Below are 21,670 nucleotides of genomic sequence, written 5' to 3'. Positions count from 1 at the left end.
ATTTCAGCGTCTCCATGTGCAAAACTGATCGAGACAAACCCCAAGAGACTTGCAGCTGGAATTGCAGCAAAAGACGGTGCTACAAAGTATTAACGCAAGGGGCCGAATAATATTGCATGCCACACTTTTCAGTTTTTTATTTGTTAAAAAAGTTTGACACATCCAAAAAATTTCATTCCACTTCACGATTGTGTCCCACTTGTTGTTGATTCTTCACAAAAAATTAAAATTTTATATATTTATGTTTGAAGCCTGAAATGTGGCAAAAAGTTGAAAAGTTCAAGGGGGCAGAATACTTACGCAAGGCACTGTACACTGCCTGGCCAAAAAAAAAAAAAAAGTCACCACCTGGATTTAACTAAGCAAATAGGTACAAGCCTCCTATTGGAGAATTACTGCATGGGCGATCTTTCAGCTGGCAACAAGTTATTTAACCCCATCTGGTGCAATGAGTTGCTTCTCATTTCTTAAACAACCATGTTAAAAACACATCACGTGGTCGTAGAAAAGATGTCAGTCTGTTTGAGAAGGGTCAAATCATTGGCATCAAGCAGAGAAAACATCTAAGGAGATTGTAGAAATGACTAAAATTGGGTTAAGAATTGTTCAACACATTATTAAAAACTGGAAGGATAGTGGGGACCTATCACCTTCGAGGAAGAAATGTGGCCGGAAAAAAATCCTGAAAGATCGTGATCGGCGATCACTTAAACGTCTGGTGAAATCAAATCGAAGAAAAACAACAGTAGCTCTCAGGGCTATGTTCAGTAGTGAAAGTAAGAGCATTTCCACATGCATCATGTGAAGGAACTCAAGGGATTGGGACTGAACAGCTGTGTAGCCTTAAGAAAACCACTAATCAGTGAGGCTAATTAGAAAAAAGACTTCAGTTTGCTAGGGAGCATAAAGATTGGACTCTGGAGCAATGGAAGGAGGTCATGTGATCTGATGAGTCCAGATTTAGCCTGCTCCAGAGTGATGGGCGCATCAGGGTAAGAAGAGAGGCAGGTGAAGGGATGCACCCATCATGCCTAGTGCCTGGTCATCGATGCAAGAGCTTGGTGAAAAATTAATGCAACACTAGATGGAAATAGATCTTGGGACATTGCAGAAGCTTATTGAAACAATGTCACAGTGAATGCTGCTGTAATCAAAGCTAAAGGCGGTCCAACGAAATAGTAGTGTGTGACCTTTTTTTTTTTTTGGCTAGGCAGTGTATCTCCTCTGTCTTCTTCCTGGCAGCTGCATTTCTAACATCCTTCTACCAATATACCCACTGTCCCTCCTCTGGACATGTCCAAACCATCTCAGTCTGGTCTCTCTAACTTTATCTCCCAGTTGTTCAACCTGTGCTGTACCTCTGATGATCTCATTCCTAATCTTATCCATCCTTGTCACTCCTAAAGGAGGACCTCAACATCTTCAGCTCTGAAACCTTCGTCCATTCACTCCATTTTGCCAGGACTCTCTTCTTCACCTCTTGACCACTGTCCCCATTTTCCTGGATTTTTTTTTTTTACCTCAGACTTTAATTGCTATTGTCTACCAATCTTAAGACTGTGAGGTTAACGGGCATAAACTGAGTCAAAAAGACAACTTCTCTTTAACGTCTTTGACGGAACAAAAAATATAATAATAATTCAAAACAAAATAAAGACCATTGTGAGGGTAAAATTAATTCTTAAAATTAACCAACTTTAACTAGACTTTGAATATTCAAAAAAACAATTGACCATTCCTAGTTTAACAAGCTTTTTACAACAAGTAAGATATTAACAACTTGTAATTTTAACTACATCAAGAACAAAGACAAAAATAAAATGCATTTTTACACCTTAGGGTTGCCTCTCAACAGGAATTAGCTACATTATCCACATCCTTTCTGCTTTTATCTCCTACAGTTGAGTAAGTTTATCCGTTTCATGATAAAACAAGACAGAAGCTTCATAGCAGGAGGGGGCAGAATATGGACCCCTAACAGTGGCCACACATTTGGTGTGTTCTACTAAGAATAACACTGTTGCATAACAACCACCGCACCTGTCGTACCTCGTGGACCTGACTGGGGGACCAATGAACACCCAGAGTGAGAAAAGGTAAAAGCATTGGAAGAGACAGAAATGTGCAAATTAAATAAAAAAAGGAACAAAATATCTCACAATTTCTTGTTAATTGGAATCCCATAAAGTTTGCTATGTGAAACTGTAGAAAAATGGGAAACATGCAAACAAATAAAGGTCAATCTTTTTATGTTTTGGAGGAATGCATATCACCTACCGTCTTTCATGCAAGAATTTCAAGATCTTGCATTGAAAAATTAGTTTTAGTCTTTTTGTTTGCACCTTATAAAAAGCGAGCAATCAGTGGGATGTTTTCCAGCAGCAGGAACTGGTAGACCAGTCAGGAAAGAGAGACAGATGAATGCAGCAATGTACAGAGACATCCTGGATGGAACCAAAATCATGTCCTATCAACTGAATTTATCCCAGGTGGACTCTGTTTAAGTTGTAGAAACATCTCAAGGACGATCAATGGGAACAGGATGCATCTGAGCTCAATTTGGAGCTTCATGGCAAAGGCTGTGAATATTTACATAAATGTGATTTCTTAGTTTTCTAACTTTAGCGGTAATACAGTTGCAAAAATAAAAAATAAAAAAACTTTGTTCACATTGTCATAATGGGGTATTGTGTGTAAAGTTTTGAGGAAAGAGATTAACTTAATACAATTTGGATTAAAGCTGCAACAACAAAATGTGGAAAAAGTGAAGCGTTTTAAAAAGTTTCCGGAGGCACTGTACGTGCACACACATGTAACTGCAATACCACACGATGGTCACCAGTGCCCTTTCTTGCGCTGTGGTCTGTTGGGGGGGGGCAGTATGAGGGTAAGAGACTTTTAGCCCTTCAGCGGGATTATTTAGTGAGCAGGTTTGGTGGTGGGTATGCAGCTGGCCTCTGGGGAGGCAGTGGTGGAGCAGAAAACAAGATCCAGACTGAACGCTATATTAGACAACACCAGTCACCGTCTTCATTTCCTTCCCACAACAGCGGAGTGGATTCAGTGGGAGGTTTCTGTCACTAAGCAGCTCCACTGAAAAACTCAAAACCCCTCTGTTGCCCTGACAATCGAGCTACAAAGCTCCTCATTTCAAAGGGTTGGGCAGAGGAGAGAGGGGGAAGGTGTTGGCACCTGAGGGAGAGTGGGCCATGGATTAAAAGTGCACCTTGCCTAACTATTGCTAACTTTTATAACTATTCTTTTAATTTATTTGATGCGATGACTGGAATAAAGTTTACCAATATAAGAAAACAGTGCTAATAGAGAACAGTCATTAGCGTGTGTGTAATTTGTTTTATTGTTTATATTTATAGAACCACTAAAATTGAAATATTTCTAGAGTCAAACCGTGCCTTTATAAACTTTTCAATTTTGTATGGCCTTTAAATTGTCTTATTGAATGATTCTTTTTGAGTCCAACTATTTCTTTTGTTGTGGAAAACGTTACAAATAAAAGTCCAGTTGTTTTTGTCTTGAACTTTTTTGTATTTAACATGTTCTGGATGACTGGGAATCTTCAGCAGCGTATTGTGGCAAATGTCTTAGTCAAACACTTTCTGTTCAAGGTCTCTTCTTACAAAATGGCTATGGATTCTTCACTCACACACACTGCAACCTTTGTGTTCCCAACATGCAGCACAGAACGGATCAAAGAACTGCCACGAGAGATTAAAAACTACACTTATACAGAATACACTATAGGACTGCCTTAGTCAGTCCAGACATGCTGCAGACAAACAATCCTAAACACTGCCCTGCTACACAAAAACTATTTGTTATGTACATTTACCATAAGCATAATTTTATTATACTCAGATTTTTATTATTTATTATTTTTATTATTATAATTATGGTAACACTTTGGGTACAAAAAATTTGACTAACTACTAGGGAATGCCTCAGGAACGAATCAGGAGCTAATGGGTAGTTAACCAGTACTTATTGGGGAACACACAGCCAAGCCATATTAGGGGACTACTGGTTAGTTACCTTGTAAATGAAGAGGAAATAATCAAGAACTGATGGGTAGTTACCAAGGAAACCAAAGAGGAACGAATCAGGAGCTAATGGATAGTTATCCAATATATTTATTAAAGAGAAAATCCAATAAAATCAGTAATAACTAGGAAACAGTTTTTTGACTAAACGAGATGTTACCTCACTGGTGCAGGGTTTATTCAGAACCCACATGGAGAATTTATCCTCGGTTTCTGTGGTAACTAATGTAGTGAACTCGGCCTCCGCTCAAACCTGCCTCTGAAGACCTTCAGGGGACAGGAACTGTTATTTCATTGATTTGAATCCAGAATTACAAATTAGCTCATCCAGAGACTTTCTAATTGTATCCTGAACTAATCAATTGAAAGAACACTCTCTTTTCATATTATCATTACTATTTTACAATATCTTGATAATCAAAAGTGTGTTTAGTTCAAACCATTTTAAATGTTGAAATGAACCACTCATTTTAAATCAACTGTGAAACAGTATTAATGATTTTTAATCCTCATTCAAAGTAGAAATCAAGTTAAATGTCTATGTTACAAAGTAATTATGCATTTTTGATCTTCTGTCTGAAATGAGAAAGGCGTGATGTCGGTCAAAAGTCGGAGACAGTCGCAAACAAGTTTATTGGAACGAACTGTCATGTTTTTAAACCTCTCAGACAGAAACAAGAAAACTGGCACCTGTAAGTCTGTCATTTCTCCAAAATATTTTCTCGTCTGTAACTAACTGTTCCTAAACATTTCTGATGTTTTCTCGACTTGTAATGACCCTCTGACATCACTAAAACCACACCCCTGTTGGTTCTTTCAACCAATCAGGACTTCCTAAAAGCGACCGGAAGCAGAACTCTTTAAAAGTCGACACTTCCTAGTTCCAGTAGTTCTAGTGGCTGGAGAAAGTTCTGAAGTGCTGGAGTTAGTTGGGAGTTCTTCCGAGTCTAGTTGGGATTATGGAGCCTTCCACATCTGAGTGGAACCTCTGACGGACTCACAGCTCATGTGAGTCCACCCGGCGAATGCCCTATAACTTCTGAGGAAGTTTGTTCTGTGGAACGGATTATCTCACGACTTCTACCGAGTCGCAGCCGCCCTGAGGAGACGCTGAAAGGTAGCGTGCCAGGGACCTCTTGACCACAGCTGATTCATCCTCTGCCAAGGTAAAGAGTCGTCACGAGCTTCACTACCAGTGTACCGCGGGCGAACTGCGCTTGAAAGGAGCGTGTTGTTCTGGTCTACAGACATACATCCTCATCCATCCATTTTCTCTCCATTTAAACTCCTTCATTTCCCATCTTCAAACTTCTATCTTGCCAGTAATTAATCCAGATATCTTCAGAAATGTCTGTTGTTTTTATTAAGTAAAACGTGCCAAGTTTTATTAATCAGAGCCCATAGCATAATCAAGTGTACAATGTTTTGATGTTAAATTTTGATTCTGTTAATAAATGACCACATTCATTTTGAAGGGTCAAAGAAAATTAACGTCTCATGTCACTGATTAGACCATCTCCACCACAGTACCTCTGTCACATATCGGTCAAGTAGCTCGAAAAAGTGAGAACCCGTTATTAAAAATTGACTGTAGTGGAGCTCTTAAGCTAACTGAAGCTAACCTAGCCTTAGCATACTACACTAACCAGTAGTCCCCTAATAAGGTGTGGCTGTGTGTTCCTCAATAAGTAATGGTTAACTACCCATTAGCTCCTGATTCATTTCTCTTTGGTTTCCTTGGTAACTACCCATTAGTTCTTGATTAGTTCCTCTTCATTTACAAGGTAACTAACCAGTAGTCCCCTAATAAGGCTTGGCTGTGTGTTCCCCAGTAAATACTGGTTAACTATCCATTAGCCCGATTCGTTCCTGAGGCATTCCCTAGTAGCTAAGCAAATTTTGTGTACCTTATGGTAAAGTCCAAAAAAGTTCAGTCTGGTCCTCTGGACATTCAAAAAAAAACAAAAAAAAAACAAACAAAACAAAGCAAAAAAATATAGAAACGTTTCGTCTCTCATCCAAGAGACTTCCTCAGTCTGAGGTGCTGTTTTCAGCTCAGTCTCTTAAATAGCACCTTCTTAGAGTGAATCAACCAGTTTGCTGCTGACAACCAAAACCTGCTGGAGTAAATTATCACATTTTTCTTTGCATTCATTCTTTAGGTAAAGTAAACCTAAAAAAAAATACAAAAAACAAAACTACCTGTTTTTGCATTGCTCTGGCAGAAGAAAACTTGGGTTGATGGTATTGTGTCGTACTGAGGAGGTGAACACGGGTACAGACATTTGTCCTTTTCTCTATCAGTATTAATATTGCTGCGGTGGTATTTAGCGTACAGTCTGGCGTTTGTTTAGCGTATATATTATCTTGGTGTAAAGCTTAGATCCTTATTTATTATTTATTTTTATACTTTATATTTGTTATTTTTGGGTGTAACTGGGAACCTACGTACACAATTTCCTTCCACCACATGCACCACATGTGAAGGATCGACAATAAAGTAGACTTGAACTCGCAATAAAGAAGCGGCAGCATTCCACTGTTATTGATACTCAATGTAGAGCTTGTTTAAAATATTAACACTGCTTCCAGACACCATGCACTAAAACTGTAGCAAAAATGAAAGGATTATTTTTCAAAGAGTCTCCAAATTCAGTCAATGTAAAAACACAAATGCTGTGGGGTTTAAGTTGAACTTGACTTTTGTGTTTGCTTATTAAAAATGGCTGCATGCCGCAGTTTTGTGAAGTTATGACAAAAGTAGTCTTTTCCCCCCCTGTATTTATTGGTTGTACATCTTTCAGACACAGTACTTCTTCATAACAATAATTTAAACAAATGCTTTAATTTTTATAAATCTCGAGTTCTAATTTCTCCCTGACAAATGCAGAACAAAAATCAAGGGAAATGCTTCAACTACACCGATAAGTTAGATCTAAATCTTCGACTCCACATGCCTCATCTACATCATATCAGATTATATAACGATGGCAAGGATGTAAAAATCTCGGAAATGAAACAATATGCACTTTATTTTTGTAATTCTATAACAGTGTGTCCGCATTTGAAAAGTAAAAGAAAGCCCGTTATTTATGGCTCCAGTATATGTGTGGTTGTGAATACATCTATATCCAGCTGCACCATGACTACAGAACACAAGCTGGACCAAGAGGGGAAAAAACATGAGTGAAATTTAAAAATAAAAAATAAAAAAAGAGTAGTGACACAGCACACTGCTAGCGGCCTGTCAGAAAAAGATTTGGCGTTGCTTTTCTCCGAAGGAGACGTAGAAAACATAAAAAATGTTAAGTGGTGCTTCAGTACAAAATGACAACAGTGCTTGATCGTTCATGTGAGTGAGGAGTACCGAGTTTGGATACACGTGTTTTTTGGAATCCCACATATTTCAAAATATCTAATTCAGTGAGCGTTAGATCTCCAGACAAAAAGGTATGTTAATTTACCAGCTCAGAAAATAACTAATTTACTTCTTCCATATTTGCTGTTCCTCTACAATGGAAAGTCCATGGTTTCATTAAGCTATTTTTTTGTACCTAATAACAGCAAATTATTATTAAAAAAATTTTACATCACTTTAACAAAGGAAATTAGTTAAAAATCCTCTACTTGAACTTTCACCTTTCTTAACGTAGTGTTGTAGCTCATATTTTCCCGTAGTGGAAATAATGAAAATTAGCCAAAGCCAAAATAAGAAAAGTTTAATATTTGTTTAACATTAGCCTATAGATGCAACAGTCTTAATGTTAGTTAGAAAAAACTTAAACTCAGGATTTATACAATTGATATGCAACATAGATGTGCGAAGGCAAATGACGCTAAGTTCAACTAGTTACTTTTGGCCTTATGAACAATGACGTCACAGCATCTCCTGTAGGAGGGGTTTGTGTAATTTTTACTGATCATCATGGCACATCATGATTTTAGTGGTCACACTGCAAAAGTAGCACATTTAAAACAAGAAAAGAGTGGAAAAAACAAGAAATCGTTCTTTTCAACAAGCAAATGCAAGACAAGAAAAGGTGCATTCACTGCAAACTTAAGGTAAACTTTAAAAATTGATTAAAAGTAGATGAGCAGAAATTTTGCAGTTTCATTTGCTTCCAGTACAACTTTTCTTCTGATGTCATTCCTGCTGTTTAAAAGTTTTATTTCTCAGTGGTGACACCTACTGTTTAGGAGGAGAACTGCAAAGAGTGTAGCTCGTCTTGGAATACCGACATAACCTACATCTCCGCTTTGTTGACTTCACAACTTGCTAAATACCATGGTTTGAGTATAATCTTGGTTTATATTACCCACGTTTTCTTATTTATGAAGTAGTGTTTCAAAAACCTGTGCAAATTCGAAACAAGCTACAAGACTACACAATCCATGGACCAACAGCCAAAGGAGGAACTTTAGGCATTTTAAAACAAAACTGAATAAAACTGAAGTTGTTGAAGTTATAAAATTAGTTTGCTCTTTGTACAAATGTAAATTACTACATTTACAAAGCGCTTTTCTACTCTAATTGACTAATGCACTCACAAGCTCACACACTGATTAAAATATGAGGAGCAACTGGGGACAACTGATGTGATGCAACCTGTCAATCACTCTAGTAGGCACGGCAACAACTGATCAATCAGCGATCGCAATTTGTCCTGAAGCGAAACTTCCTTTACCTGCAGGAGCTGCACCCCCTTTCACTCCGACAACATTGTCGGGGTTTTTCATTACGAATGCTTTGTGATCAGAGGGATTTTGTGAAAAATTATCGAAAAAAATGGTTAAATATTGTCAGTGGGCAGAAGGCAAATTCAGACGAGTTACCCTGAGCAGTTAGAGGATGGAATACAGTTTATTCCATTTCCAAATACTAAACAGTTTGGAAAAATGTAAAAGATGGATAAAGGCCAGGGGCCGACCTCATGATCAGCTGAATACAACAATGATAAACAGGAAGTACCACATGTTCAACTATACAACGGTAATTACAAGTAAATCCTCCATTTTATGTCATAATTACATTATATGATTAATGATTAAATTAAAGGTAATGTTTAAAGGTAGTTGTGCTTTCTAAAAAAGTTAAATCTGGTCCTCTGGACATTCAAAAAAACCCAAAACAAAGCAAAACAACAAAAAATGTAGAAACGTTTCGTCTCTCGTCCGAGAGACTTCCTCAGTCTGAGGTGCTGTTTTCAGCTCAGTCTCTTAAATAGCACCTTCTCAGAGTGGATCAACCAGTTTTGCTGCTGACAAGCTCAAGAAGGACCATCAGCCTAACAATGGATCATTAGCACACTGATGGCTGTTTACTATTCACAGAGGAATAGTATAGCTATTTAAGAGACTGAGCTGAATACAGCACCTCAGACTGAGGAAGTCTCTCGGACGAGAGACGAAACGTTTCTACATTTTTTGTTGTTTTGCTTTGTTTTGGGTTTTTTTGAATGTCCAGAGGACCAGATTGAACTTTTTTAGATTTTTCTACCTGGATTATTGAGCATGCATCAGGGTAGTTGTGCTTTGTTTTGTGTGTTATATATATATGTTGTAACTTCTGGTTGCACAAGTTTAGTCTTTGTTATGATCAGTTAACACTAAACTGATTTAGGTTATATAATGTAAAGTTTACACTCTTAGTACATACTGAATTTCACAGTAAATTATTGCCCTGTGTTGCTCTGCGGCATAAAAACATCCACTGCAATAACTATACTACGTTATTAGTATCTTTGATTTATTTTTTCCCCGTCCTGGCCTTAATGTTGGCTGATAAAGCAGAAATGCCTCGAGCTTCACTACCTCCACCATTAGTGCTTTCTTGTTTGTTTGTTTGTTTGTCGGAGGTTAGCTCACTCTGAGTTTCACTTCCATGTGGGCGGAGCAATCTTTTTCATGATTTCATGATTTGCGTCATGTCAATTGCATCACCTAGCAAAAAAAGAGAGAGATATTATATCTCTTAATGTTTCTCATGTTTTACTTACAAGCAAATGATGTTTGCCAAGTTTATCTGTTCCGTTTTCTCCACACTGTGCTGGCTCTCTCCAAGATGTGCAAACCTATGGAACCAAGAAAATAATATGAACACTCAAAAACATTCCAACAAATAAATAAGAGAAGCTACAAAGATGGTTGATAATTGTCGCCAAGGCTCCAATAAACTCTCCGCCCTTTAGCATGTGTGTTCTTTGCCAAACAAGCCTTTTGGGGTCTTTAATGTTCAGATATCATCATCATTACTCATCAACTCTCACCCCTCTGGTAATGTTTTACCCTCACAATGACACAATCCTGAGCAACAGCTGATGGGTCTCCTCCTGTGCTTGCTTTTGGTTTTCATTATTAATGTGCTGATTACAGCAGCTCTGACCTTAGCTAACATCTTTAAAGCTGTTGCAACTTCCAGCTTCAATAATGAACGCAATTTCATACTTATTATGTGCCACTGTGGCAGAAGGATATGAGTGTCATTCTTCACTGCAATCTGGACCGTACAGTAATTCCCTTGCTGCAATCACAACTGTGTCTGCCAGCAGAATCAGATGAGATGCAAACAAAAAACAATGATGTTGGCAAAATAAAGTATGCAAGATTGATTTTGTTTTTGGTTTGTTTTTTTTAGACCCGAGTATCTCATTACAATCACATGTAAGGTTTTTTTTTTTTTGTTTATTAATCACAAAAATCTTCCTTATTGTTACATTAATGTTACAATTTCTTGTTGGTAATCAAATCATTTATGGAACCATTGGAAACAACACTCAGGTCTCTCATGTAAATGAGTCCTCGAGGCTCAGTGAGATTAACCTGTCTAAATAAAAGTTGAATTAATGAAAGTGACGATATTCCAAGTGCAACATGTCCCAGTTGACAATAAAGGAAAGTCCATGACATTCAGTTCTCACAGGTCTTTGTTAATAAAGTACTTCTTATAATGCGTGTTGGAGACCTTTACTCAAAGAGAATAACCACTGTGCAGCAAAAATATTTCCTTTTTCCTTTTTATACAGTTGTATTAATAGAAAATGTTGCTAAAAATATTGCACGCCCACTATGCAAAAGCTACATCAGAGCAGTTCTCTCGGAATTAGTGGCAGCTGTATGTGAAAAGCTTTTATTTATGTAAAGCTCCAGTCAAAGCATCATATCGTATGAAACATTCTGTTTGCTTCCAAAAAACAGAAAGTTGTGTTCATTTTTAGGCCCTGTGAATGTCTTTTCGTTAACGCTGCAGGGAGGGTTCAGAGAGAAGATAAAATAGAGAAATTCTTCACTTCTCTCTCTTAGGAACTGGTGTTATTGTCAACAAAAATAAGACAAAGGCTTTCAATGTTTTCCAATCATAGACGATAAAAACCCAAGACTAGGACTCATCCATTTTTAAATTTACACAGGTTTTAAAAAGGGGACAAAAGAAGTGGTACTCTTAAATGCATCTGGAGATCTGCAGGTCACACATAAACACATTTGATTCAGGTGAAAGATAGGAAAAAGAAAGCAACTGTTTTTCTTCATACAACTTAAATAAAACATTTTCTTTAAAAGAATAGTTCAAACCTTTGAAAGTGGTGTTCTTTTGAGAGGTTATGATTAACTCACATCTCACCTAAAGTAGATAACTCTTTGAATAACTTCATTTGAAGAACCCATTACCTTTCGTAAATGAGCAGGTCTTCGTCAGCAGGACATTTAGCAGCATCAAGTCCGTACGGTTCTTTAATCGTGTGCCGAGTCTGGATTTCCTAAAGAGCATTAAAAAAATGAAGATTGCATTCAAGATAAGCTCAGTTTATTTCCACATTTAATTACAAGCTCCAAAAATAATGATACAAAAAGATCCCTTTTAGGATGCTTCACTTAGATAATAAAATCAAACAGACAAGTTCACCAGGTTCAGCTGCTTTGCAACAGACTCGTTAATTCAGACCAGCCATGGAGGGTAATGTAAGCCTATTTGACAGTAATTTGATTGTTAGTGTTTGATGAGGTAGTTTTATGTTTGTTCATGTTTGTGTCCAGTGGCCTCCTGGGGTTCCTGCACACCGTGTCCACAGACACAAATAGGAGTCGTGGCATTTCCCCTAATATATAAAAGGTACCTCTTAAGCAAAATAAACAGTCTTGACCTTCCAAGAGTTGGACTCCACCAACCCTATGAAGTTCTGCTGCTGTACCAAGCCAAGGCATCAGAGCTGACCTTTAAAGCTCATATGAGTTGCAAGATGAGGCCTGCATGGAACAAATTTGTTTGTCATGTACATTTCAGAAATATTTAGTTGTAAGAGCTGGATAACAGAGGCTGAGTTAACACATCAAACTCAAAGATTTCCTAAATTGTTCTTTTGGGTTTGGTTCCAAGGGGTTTGGTTCCAAGGGGTTTGGTTCCAAGGGGTTTGGTTCCGCTCATACCTGAGTGACAGGAGTTTCTGTGTTAAGGTTGGCAATAACATATCTGCATCAGTGTCTCTTTCCTGTGGGGTCTCACAGGGCTCAATTGTTGGACCCTTTTTGTTTTCACTCCATCTACTCACTCTGGGGTCGATCCTGAGGAAACATGATCTTTCAATCCATTGTTATGCTGATGATTGTCAGATTTATCTGCCCTTAAAACCAACTAGTTTTTGCTCCATTCACCCTCTGTTAAAATGTCTTGATGACATCAAGGCATGGATGGCTTCAATTTTTTCAAAGTTTTAATGATCATAAGACTGAAGTCATTGTGTTTAGTCCTAGCTCAACCACGGTCTCTGATCCTGTAAACCTGGACTCTCTTCAGCCATATCTTAAGCAGTCTGCTACAAATTTTGGGATGGTTTTAGACTCTGACTTGGAGTTTAATAAACAAATCAACTCTGTTCTGCAGAAAAGCTTCTTCCAGTTAAGGCAGATAGCTAAGCCTAAGCAAGTGATTTTCAGATCTGACCTTGAAAAACTAGTCCATGCCTTTATCACTACCTGACTTGACTACTGTAACGCACTCTATGTTGGGGTCAGCCATGTCTCCATTTCACGTCTCCAACTCATCCAAGATGCTGCTGCTTGGCTCTTAACTGGAACTCATAGTTTTGGTCATATTACACCAGTTTTATCCTCCCTTCACTGGCTCCCTGCGTGTACCAGAATTGATTTAAAAAATTTCCTGCTAACCTTTAAGTGTATAAATGATTTTATCTCTCTGAGCTTCTGGAACCATATGTTCCCTGAGATCATCTGATCAGCTGCTTCTGGCTGTTCCAAAAACAAGACTGAAGCTCAGAGGAGATCGGGATTTTTCAGCCATGGGACCCAAACTTTGGAACAATCAGTCCCCCAACATCAGGCAGGCCACTTCACTTCCTCTTTTATATCTCTGTTTTCTCTGACATTTCACACAGTGCGAGATGATTTAGTATTTTTTGTTCTGTGGTTTATTTTATTTTTTTAATTTTCATGCTTTAATTAATTTTTCAGTATTATCATTTTTATTTATTCCATTAATTTACTCTCAATGATGTTATTATTAAGCACTTTTGTAACAGCTGCTGTTTTGAATGTGTTTTAAATAAAGTTGATTTGTCTTTAAACATTTTACCCTTCATAAAAACTATTTCCATTAGGAGTATGGACTACAGTTTCCAGTAGGGGGTACACAGGAAAATAATATCCATATAAAAAGCAAAACAATGCCATGGTCTTCTCATTTCTGAAATGCAGTGCTGCTAGATAAGCAATAGTGCTTAACTTTATAGATCAGAAGTAAAAATATAAATAAATGCAATCATTTAAAAATGTTTAAGTTTCATAATATATAATAGGGAAAACAATAACAGCCAAAGGCTCTCTTTAATGAGGCTGTGCTCTGATAAGACAGACCATTTTGCAGAACATATAAAAAACAAGGTTCTTAAATGGAAAAAGGGGTTTGATTAATATGGCTTAATGAGGAATAATTACAATGAGATATAAATTATTACCAGGGATCATTTATCAGGCTGTGCCAGTGATTACAACATGTAAAAAGAAAAACAGAAGGATATTTTTCTCATGTGACATGACTGAAAGTTCATCTGTTAGAAAGCAACTGTGCCACATGACATGAAGTCAAAATCATTTAATAAATAAAAACAGATTCTAACATTTATTATATAAAAATATCTGAAACTTTTATGTAGAAATTGATTTCTACAGTATACACCTTTAAAATGGCCTTGCTGTTGTTGTCTTTGACAGTGCATTTCAAAAGTCTTTACCCACTTTGATGTCTTACATACTGGGATCATATCTCAGGTCTCTCTTGTGAATGAGTCCTCGAGGCTCAATGAGACTAACCTGCATAAATAAAGGTTGAATATGTTTTGGGTCACTATTCTACAAGTTTTCTTTTTTTCTTTTTTGATTCTTACAAAGCATCTCTAGCCAGTTACTAGAGATCGCCCATGTGTTTATTACTTCTAGGCAGACTTCATTATCTGGATGTCCAAATAACTCATTGGTCGTTGAGAGGACAGGAAAGAGACGAACACTGAACATATTGCTTCTATAGCTTCTCAACAACCAAGTTACATCTTAAAAATCTTAATGTTTGCCCCCCAAACAGAGCACTTGACTCTCAAACTGCAGGTTTACTTGTGGTTCTTAGAGTTTCTAAACATTAAATGAGAGGTAGGGCTTTCAGTGATCACACTATTCTCTTGTGGAACAGACTTCTGTCACCTTGTCTACTTTTAGGACAAGACTTAAGACTTTCCTTTTGAACAAATCCTATAGTTGACTTGGGTTTCCTGATATCTCTTTTAGCTATGCTGTCATAGGCTCTGACTCCTGGAGGACATACTGGCAATATTTCCTCATTCAATTGGCATCTTTATTTCCACTTTTCTCCCATGTTTGTACATGTAGTAGAGGCTGCCATTAACCTGTATTTTTCCTCCCATAGAAATCAACACTTAGACCAATTCTATGCCAGCATCTCTTTCTTATCCTCTTAAAAGCTCAGCCAGCGGAGGCAGATGGCCACTCATTTTAAGCCTGGTTCTGCTGGAAGTGTCCATAGTTAAAAATGAGTCGTTTCTCTCCACTGTCACCAATGCGTTTGTTCAGGATAGGGAATTGAGACAAAGCAAAGATTCAAGATGCGAGAATTAGGGCAGTGTATTTAACAAAAAAGAAAATTTAAAGATGCTAACAAAGTGCATTAAATAAACAACCATTTAAAAGAATGATATCCATCCAACCAACCACCAATCCATTATCTTTACCTGCTTCTTCATTTCTAGGTTGCGGGGATCGCTGGTGACCATGTCCAACATTCACTGTGCGAGAGGCGGGGGACAGCCTGGACAGGTCTCCAGTCCATCACAGGAACACGGAGACAAACGAGACAAACAACCATTCTCACACTCACCAAGGGTCAATTTAGAGTTATCAATGATCCTAACATGCATGTTTTTGGTCTGTGGGAGGAAACCGGAGTACCTGGAGCAAACCCATGCATGAACAAAGAGAACATGAAAACTCCACCCAGAAAGGTCCTGGTTGAGAGTCAATCCAGCATTCTTCTCGATGAGAGACAACAGATCTACTAACTGCACCACCATACCGCCCAAAATTGACATTTTACAGTTATTAATTATTGAATGTGACTACACTGAAATAAATTTTATTTTGGTATTTAACCGTGATGTGTCGCGTTTCATTTTTCATGATTACAAAATAATTTAGTTTGAAGATCCCCGCGCCTCCTAATTTTGACTACCTTGAGTGGTATTTAGATGAAGCTCTATTAATATTTGGGTTACATGGTCATGGTCTTCTCGTCACAATACGATTCTACAAGTGAACTTTATGCCCTTTATTTCAAACTTAAAAGGCCTTTAAGAACTCAGAGAAGCTTGTTATATAACAGCCCAGCCAGGAGCGTTCAACAGAAGCAAGATACTTTATTTATCTCTGACAATATTCTGATTCTACAATAATACATGCAGCTTAATGTTGGAGAGGAGAATAAATCAGGTTGTTTCAGAACCAAGTCCAAAATACAGCAGCTGTGTCCACAGAAAAAAATAAATAAAAACTCCACACACGGTCTCTCTTTAAACAAGACTATACCTGAACACACACTCTGATATAAACACCTTTATTAATGTATATTTTACACAGATGAAGGGTATTGTTCACACTCACTTACACGTGGACGTCCTTACAGTGGCGGGATATTAAATGAGCATGTGTAATTTTATGGCAAACGCAGTTCTAATCTAACGTTTAAAATTTTCAGCAGTTGTATGTTGTGCTGGCACCCAGTCATTTCTCAGGGACAGGCCTGCAGGCAGTGACACGAGATGTGTGCGCCTGACACGTGAGCTCAATGTCCTGCCTGAAATCCATAAATTCATGACTGACTCATTGCTCAAGGTCCTGACAAGACAGATAACCGAGTGACAATTCATTATAAATCAGGAGTGGAGAACAGATGGAGAGAAAAGAAGAGGCTTGTTTTATTATTTTTCTGAGAATTAGAGATCTGCTTGCTGAGATTTCTTTTAACACGTGCACTCTGCAAAGTGAATGGAAACCAAGATAGATTAAAATTTTTGAGGATTCAATTTTGCACACACTTTTTTTTTTTTATATTCTGGTACTTTTGTTTTCCAACTAGGGCAGCAGTTTTAAAAAAAAAAATCCTAGTTGAAGCTTAGAAACATTACTAAAAATTTAATTAAGCAAAGACTAATGACTCAGTTCCAAACAACTTTTAAATTCCTATTATTACCCATTTATAGCAGTTTTTATTTAGTTTTTATTTATTATAAAAACTAGGAAAAAAAGGTGTTAATTTTAATTTCTATGGCCATCATCTCAACACAACCACAGATTTAGTGAAAACACAATCTTAGTTTTTGACAGAGTAGCAGACTTAATGCTTCTAGAAAATTCTTCTACAAACTCGGCCCATCTTTTCCACGACATTTTCTCATTTTTACTGGCAGAAACAGTCTGACTCAACCAGGTAGGATGGGAAGCGTGAGTAATGTCTTCTTTTTTTTTAAATAATTTGCTATATTCACTTTATGAATGAATCTATCAGTGACAGCAGTAGTGCTAGGGCTAAACACAATAACTTCAGTCTTCTGATTATCAAAACTTTAAAAAAAAATTGAAGTCATCCATGCTTTGATGTCATCAAGACATTTTAACAGAGGGCAAATGGAGCAAGAACTGTTAGGTTTTAAGGGCAGATAAATCTGACAATCATCAGCATAACAATGAAATGAAAGACCATGTGATATAGAAATTATTATTTTAATGCTTTTATGTCAATCTAGACCTATATTACACTTATTTAAACACACTTATACAACGTGTTATTCACATATTAGGGATTGTATTTTGTATTATGAGGTGTTGGGTCGCCTTTATGCCTGTTCAAACATATACTTTGTGTGTGTGTGTTGCTTATAATATTTAGACACTCTTTGATGGTTTGCAGAAGGGACGAGGAGTGCTCTTTAGGAATGCTTTAATAAGCATTAGGAGTGCTCTTGACCTGGAAGCTTTGGCCCGCTTTTACGGTCACAGGCGCTCCTTACTGGAAGGATGAGCCATCGCTTTTGATGATGGTTTAATTAGATCCGTTGTTCTGGTAACCATCAAACTTGCTTTGATCTGCTCTCACGCGATCCGGTCAGGGAAGAAGGTATATAAGAAATGTATCAAACAACAGAGAGTTGGAAGTCCGGTGTGGATCAGCACGCGCTGAATTCATGCACCAATTTTGATGTGATTCTTCTTTACCTGGGTCGAAAACGGCTTCCCGGCCAGTGTCACGGTGAGAAGTTATTTCATATCAATCTGTGTGTTAAGAGTGTACATGTTTTTTGCTTGGCTGTTTTCTGTGGAAGGATAATAAAGGACACTTATTACTCCTAGCAGTGACAGCCTCCTCTGTGTTTTATTTTTCCTTCTGGTCTGAATATCTGTGCCGACCGTTTCACGAGCCCTTTTGATAAAGAATTTCATAATACACCATGTTTCTTCAGGATCGACCCCAAAGGGAGCAGATAGAGTGAAAATAAAAGGGGTCCAAGAATCGAGCCCTGTGGGACCACACAAGAAAGAGGCACTGATGCAGATACACTATTTCCAACCTTAACACAGAAAATCCTGTCACTTAGGTAAGAACATAACTATTCTAATGCTGCACCCGTAATCCCAACCAGTGTTCTAACCTCAATATAAGGATACTGTGGTCAACAGTATTAAAAGCAGCAGTAAGGTCCAGGAGTACAAGTATCGTAAACTAAGCCCCAAGCATTTTCCACTATAGAACTGATATTTTTGTGCATGACTAAAAAAGAAAAGACTAGCTTAACAAAGAAGTTAGCTTTAAACGCTCACATTTTGACAGCAACATAGTAATGCCTGACACATTTCTTGTTGGCCTCATGACATTTGAAGCACCAAACCCTGACAATTCAAGATGCAATCAAAACAAAATAATTCTATAAAAGTGCTTAATAACTGAGCCAAGAAAGTTGTTAAGATTGTGGCAACAAACAGCCTCATTATTGAAAACAAATTATAGTGAATCACACCCATTTTCATGTAATTAGCACCCAGAGTAAGAGAGCGAGCAGCTGGAGTCACCTAATTCTTGCTGATATAACAAAGCCCATCGTAACACCTGTAACCGTAACAACAGAACGGCAGCTCCACTCAACAATTTACAAACCTCTTTGGGTTTTTCACGTCTAAAAGGAAATGGATGAACGTAGCTATTTGAAGACCATCTTCTCGGGTACATTTGATCCATCCTGTTGACACAGTGACAGTCTACCTGTGCTGATTAATGTGCTTGCTGTTCCTGCTGTAAGATGGAATCTGGGTCAATGGGGGAGGTGAACAGTCCAGCCAGGCCATAAAACAGATACGAACACAGAGATGGCAGATTGAGAAATCTTCTCACACCTTCACTACCCACACACACACCATATGGTAACCTATATAGTTGGAGATGTCCACTGATCAAACTGATATGAGAAATTTTGGATAGAATTCACCCTGTTACAAAAAACAACTACATTGTTCTATATTTAAAGCTTGATTTCCTTCTAATGTTCAACATTTTAGGTAATAAAAGTTTTAAAAGTCACACGAGCATGTTTCTTTCATGCAAATTTGCATCTAGCAACAAAAGATGGATTTAAGATTAGATTTGAAATAGCACCATGATTTCAAAATTTGCCCGAAGTTCTTCACTGAAGGAAGAATAAACAAACCTTCTGAAAACATCTTAATAAATATTACACAAACCAAAAGTTACCAACTGGCTTGATTTTGTTGGTTTTACTGGTTGCAATGAGACTGTTTAGGACCTGCCAAAAATTTTCGTGTTTTCCAAAAGCTTTCCAAAAACCATGTCCAAGATTCTTCTGCCTAACGAACCCTCCAATGCCTAGACGTTAAGAACTGTGGAGGAATGGCTAGATTTCTTAAAAATATCACAGAAATAAAAATCAAACTCAAAAGAAGAGGAAATGTTTCTCCCAATGTCCAATTCTTTTCGCTAAATGTGTAAAAAAAAAAAAAAAAAGCTTATTATTTCAAAGTTTAAACATGTTTCATGTTTGTTTCTTTGTCCCATGAAGAATAAAATTCAAGCTCTTTTTAAAATTAGTGTTAATTTGCAGCACAATCACCTACAGATTAATTAGCATGTTTTGATTGGTTGTCACTGCATTGTACTTGGTTGGTAGTGAAACCTTTGTCACAAGGTACCTTAAAAGGATAGCTCAGATCTTTTGTAGTAGCTTTCTGTGGAAAGCTGACGAGCAATTAATATCACGTGTTGTACAGAGGTCTCTAAATGCCATGGATTCATGTGATAACAGGTACATTTATTTATTTATTAACCTTTATTTAACCAGGCAAATCCCACTGAGATCACAGATATGTTTTGCAAAGGAAGCCTGGGCCGGAAGGCAGCCTAACATGCATGTTTTTAGAGTGTGGGAGGAAACTGGAGTACCCGGAGAAAACCCACACAAACACAAGGAGAACATGTAAACTCCACACAGAAAGATCCAAGGTCCAACTGAAGCCAGAACCTTCTTGCTGGGAGGCAGCAGCGCTAACAACTAAGCAGTTGTGCTCCCCAAGTTTAAGTGTTGCTGAGAGTAAACTGGAAAACAGTAAATGCAAATAGTAGGAGCAGCAGCTAGCTGTAGCTTAGCTGTTCACAAGTGTGATGTTCTACAAGTAAACACCCAAAATAAGCATATTATAATACCAAATATATGCAGTAAAATGCACACTGGTAATGCATGTCATCTGATTAAACTGTCAGTATCTACAAAAACGCAATCATGATGCAATGTGTGCTGCACTTTATTTAGACCTGTCTTTTTATCTAGACCTGTATAAAGCTTTTGACACTGTGGACCATGACATCTTATGTTTTAGGCTCTCAGAAATTGGTTTCTCAGAACATACCATTGGTTGGTTTACTAAATGTTTTTCAGATCGGAGGCATAATGGTACGTCTTCCAGTTATTTAACGTTTAACAATGGTGCACCACAAGGCTCAGTTTTAGAACCCACCCTCTTCACAATCTACATAGATAATGTAGGTAAATGGTAAATGGACTGTATTTATAAAGCACTTTTCTATCTTATTTCAAGATACTCAAAGCGAAGGTCAGATCATCCCTGATGTATCTTTACATTTTTATGCTGATGATAGTTGTTTATTGTCGAGCTAAAACAGTTGCTAAGGCAATCTGCTTTAGACATCATCCAGTCAGATTTGTATTAAAACTTGTCCTAAACGCCGACACAACCAAAGGGGTGCTGTGTTCAAACAGGAAGTCGGTCCCAGCAGTCCTTCCCTTGGTTTTATCTTCGAATGTTGTTCCTACCGAGTTTGTCGATTCCTACAAATACTTGGGTATCTTGGTCGATTCGCATCTTTCTTTTAAGCTCCACGTCGAAAATTTGTTAAAGAAACTGAAAATTAAACCGGGTTTCTTTTTCAGAAATAGATCCTGTTTAACTCTGAATGATAGGAAACATCTTGTAACTGTGACTTTCCTTCCCTCCATTGACTACGGTGACATTATTTAATGTACATGAATGCCCCCACAAGCACCTTTCAGATGTTGAACGTTGTTTATCACGGTGCGCTAAGATTCATAACTGGCTGTAACTACCGTACCCACCATTGCACCCTGTATTAACTGGTTAACTGGACATCATTAACTTCACACAGACTTGCTCACTGGAACATTTTCATCTTTAAATCACTTCTTGGTCTGCTGCCTTCATACATCTCCTACATGTCTCTGCGTGAGTGCAGCTACAGCGTGCGCTCTCAGGACATTATTACCTGCAGTGTTCCCTCAGTGAGGACTGAACTTGGCAAAAGGGCCATCTCCTACTCCGCTCCCGTTTCCTGGAATATCTTGCAAAAAGATCTGAAGCTCTCAACCTTGACCTCTCTAAGTGGCTTCAAACAACTGCTAAGTTCTTGGCAAAAACCAATGCAGACATGTTCCTGTTTTTAGTTTTCTAAATCGCTTTACATTGTAGCTGTTTTTGTTTTGCTTTTTAATATAATTTTCTTT

At 37.7% G+C, this 21,670-nt stretch overlaps 1 protein-coding gene across 1 annotated transcript in view; it reads right to left on the bottom strand.

Moving 5' to 3' along the window:
* The window catches only part of fig4a (FIG4 phosphoinositide 5-phosphatase a), an 82,392-nt gene that overhangs the window by 2,622 nt on the left and 58,100 nt on the right, over positions 1-21,670 (bottom strand). The window contains exons 22-23 of the mRNA XM_037685473.1: positions 11,724-11,812; positions 10,055-10,129 (exon numbers count right to left, since the gene is read on the bottom strand). Of these exons, the coding sequence (XP_037541401.1) occupies positions 10,055-10,129; positions 11,724-11,812 (164 nt within the window). The remainder of the gene's footprint in view (positions 1-10,054; positions 10,130-11,723; positions 11,813-21,670) is intronic.

Source organism: Nematolebias whitei, chromosome 12 (genome assembly GCF_014905685.2).
Source record: "Nematolebias whitei isolate Nwh7 chromosome 12, NemWhi1, whole genome shotgun sequence".
Lineage (NCBI taxonomy): Eukaryota > Metazoa > Chordata > Actinopteri > Cyprinodontiformes > Rivulidae > Nematolebias > Nematolebias whitei.
Note: the sequence above shows the minus strand (reverse complement) of the source record. Positions and strands in the feature narration are given on the sequence as shown.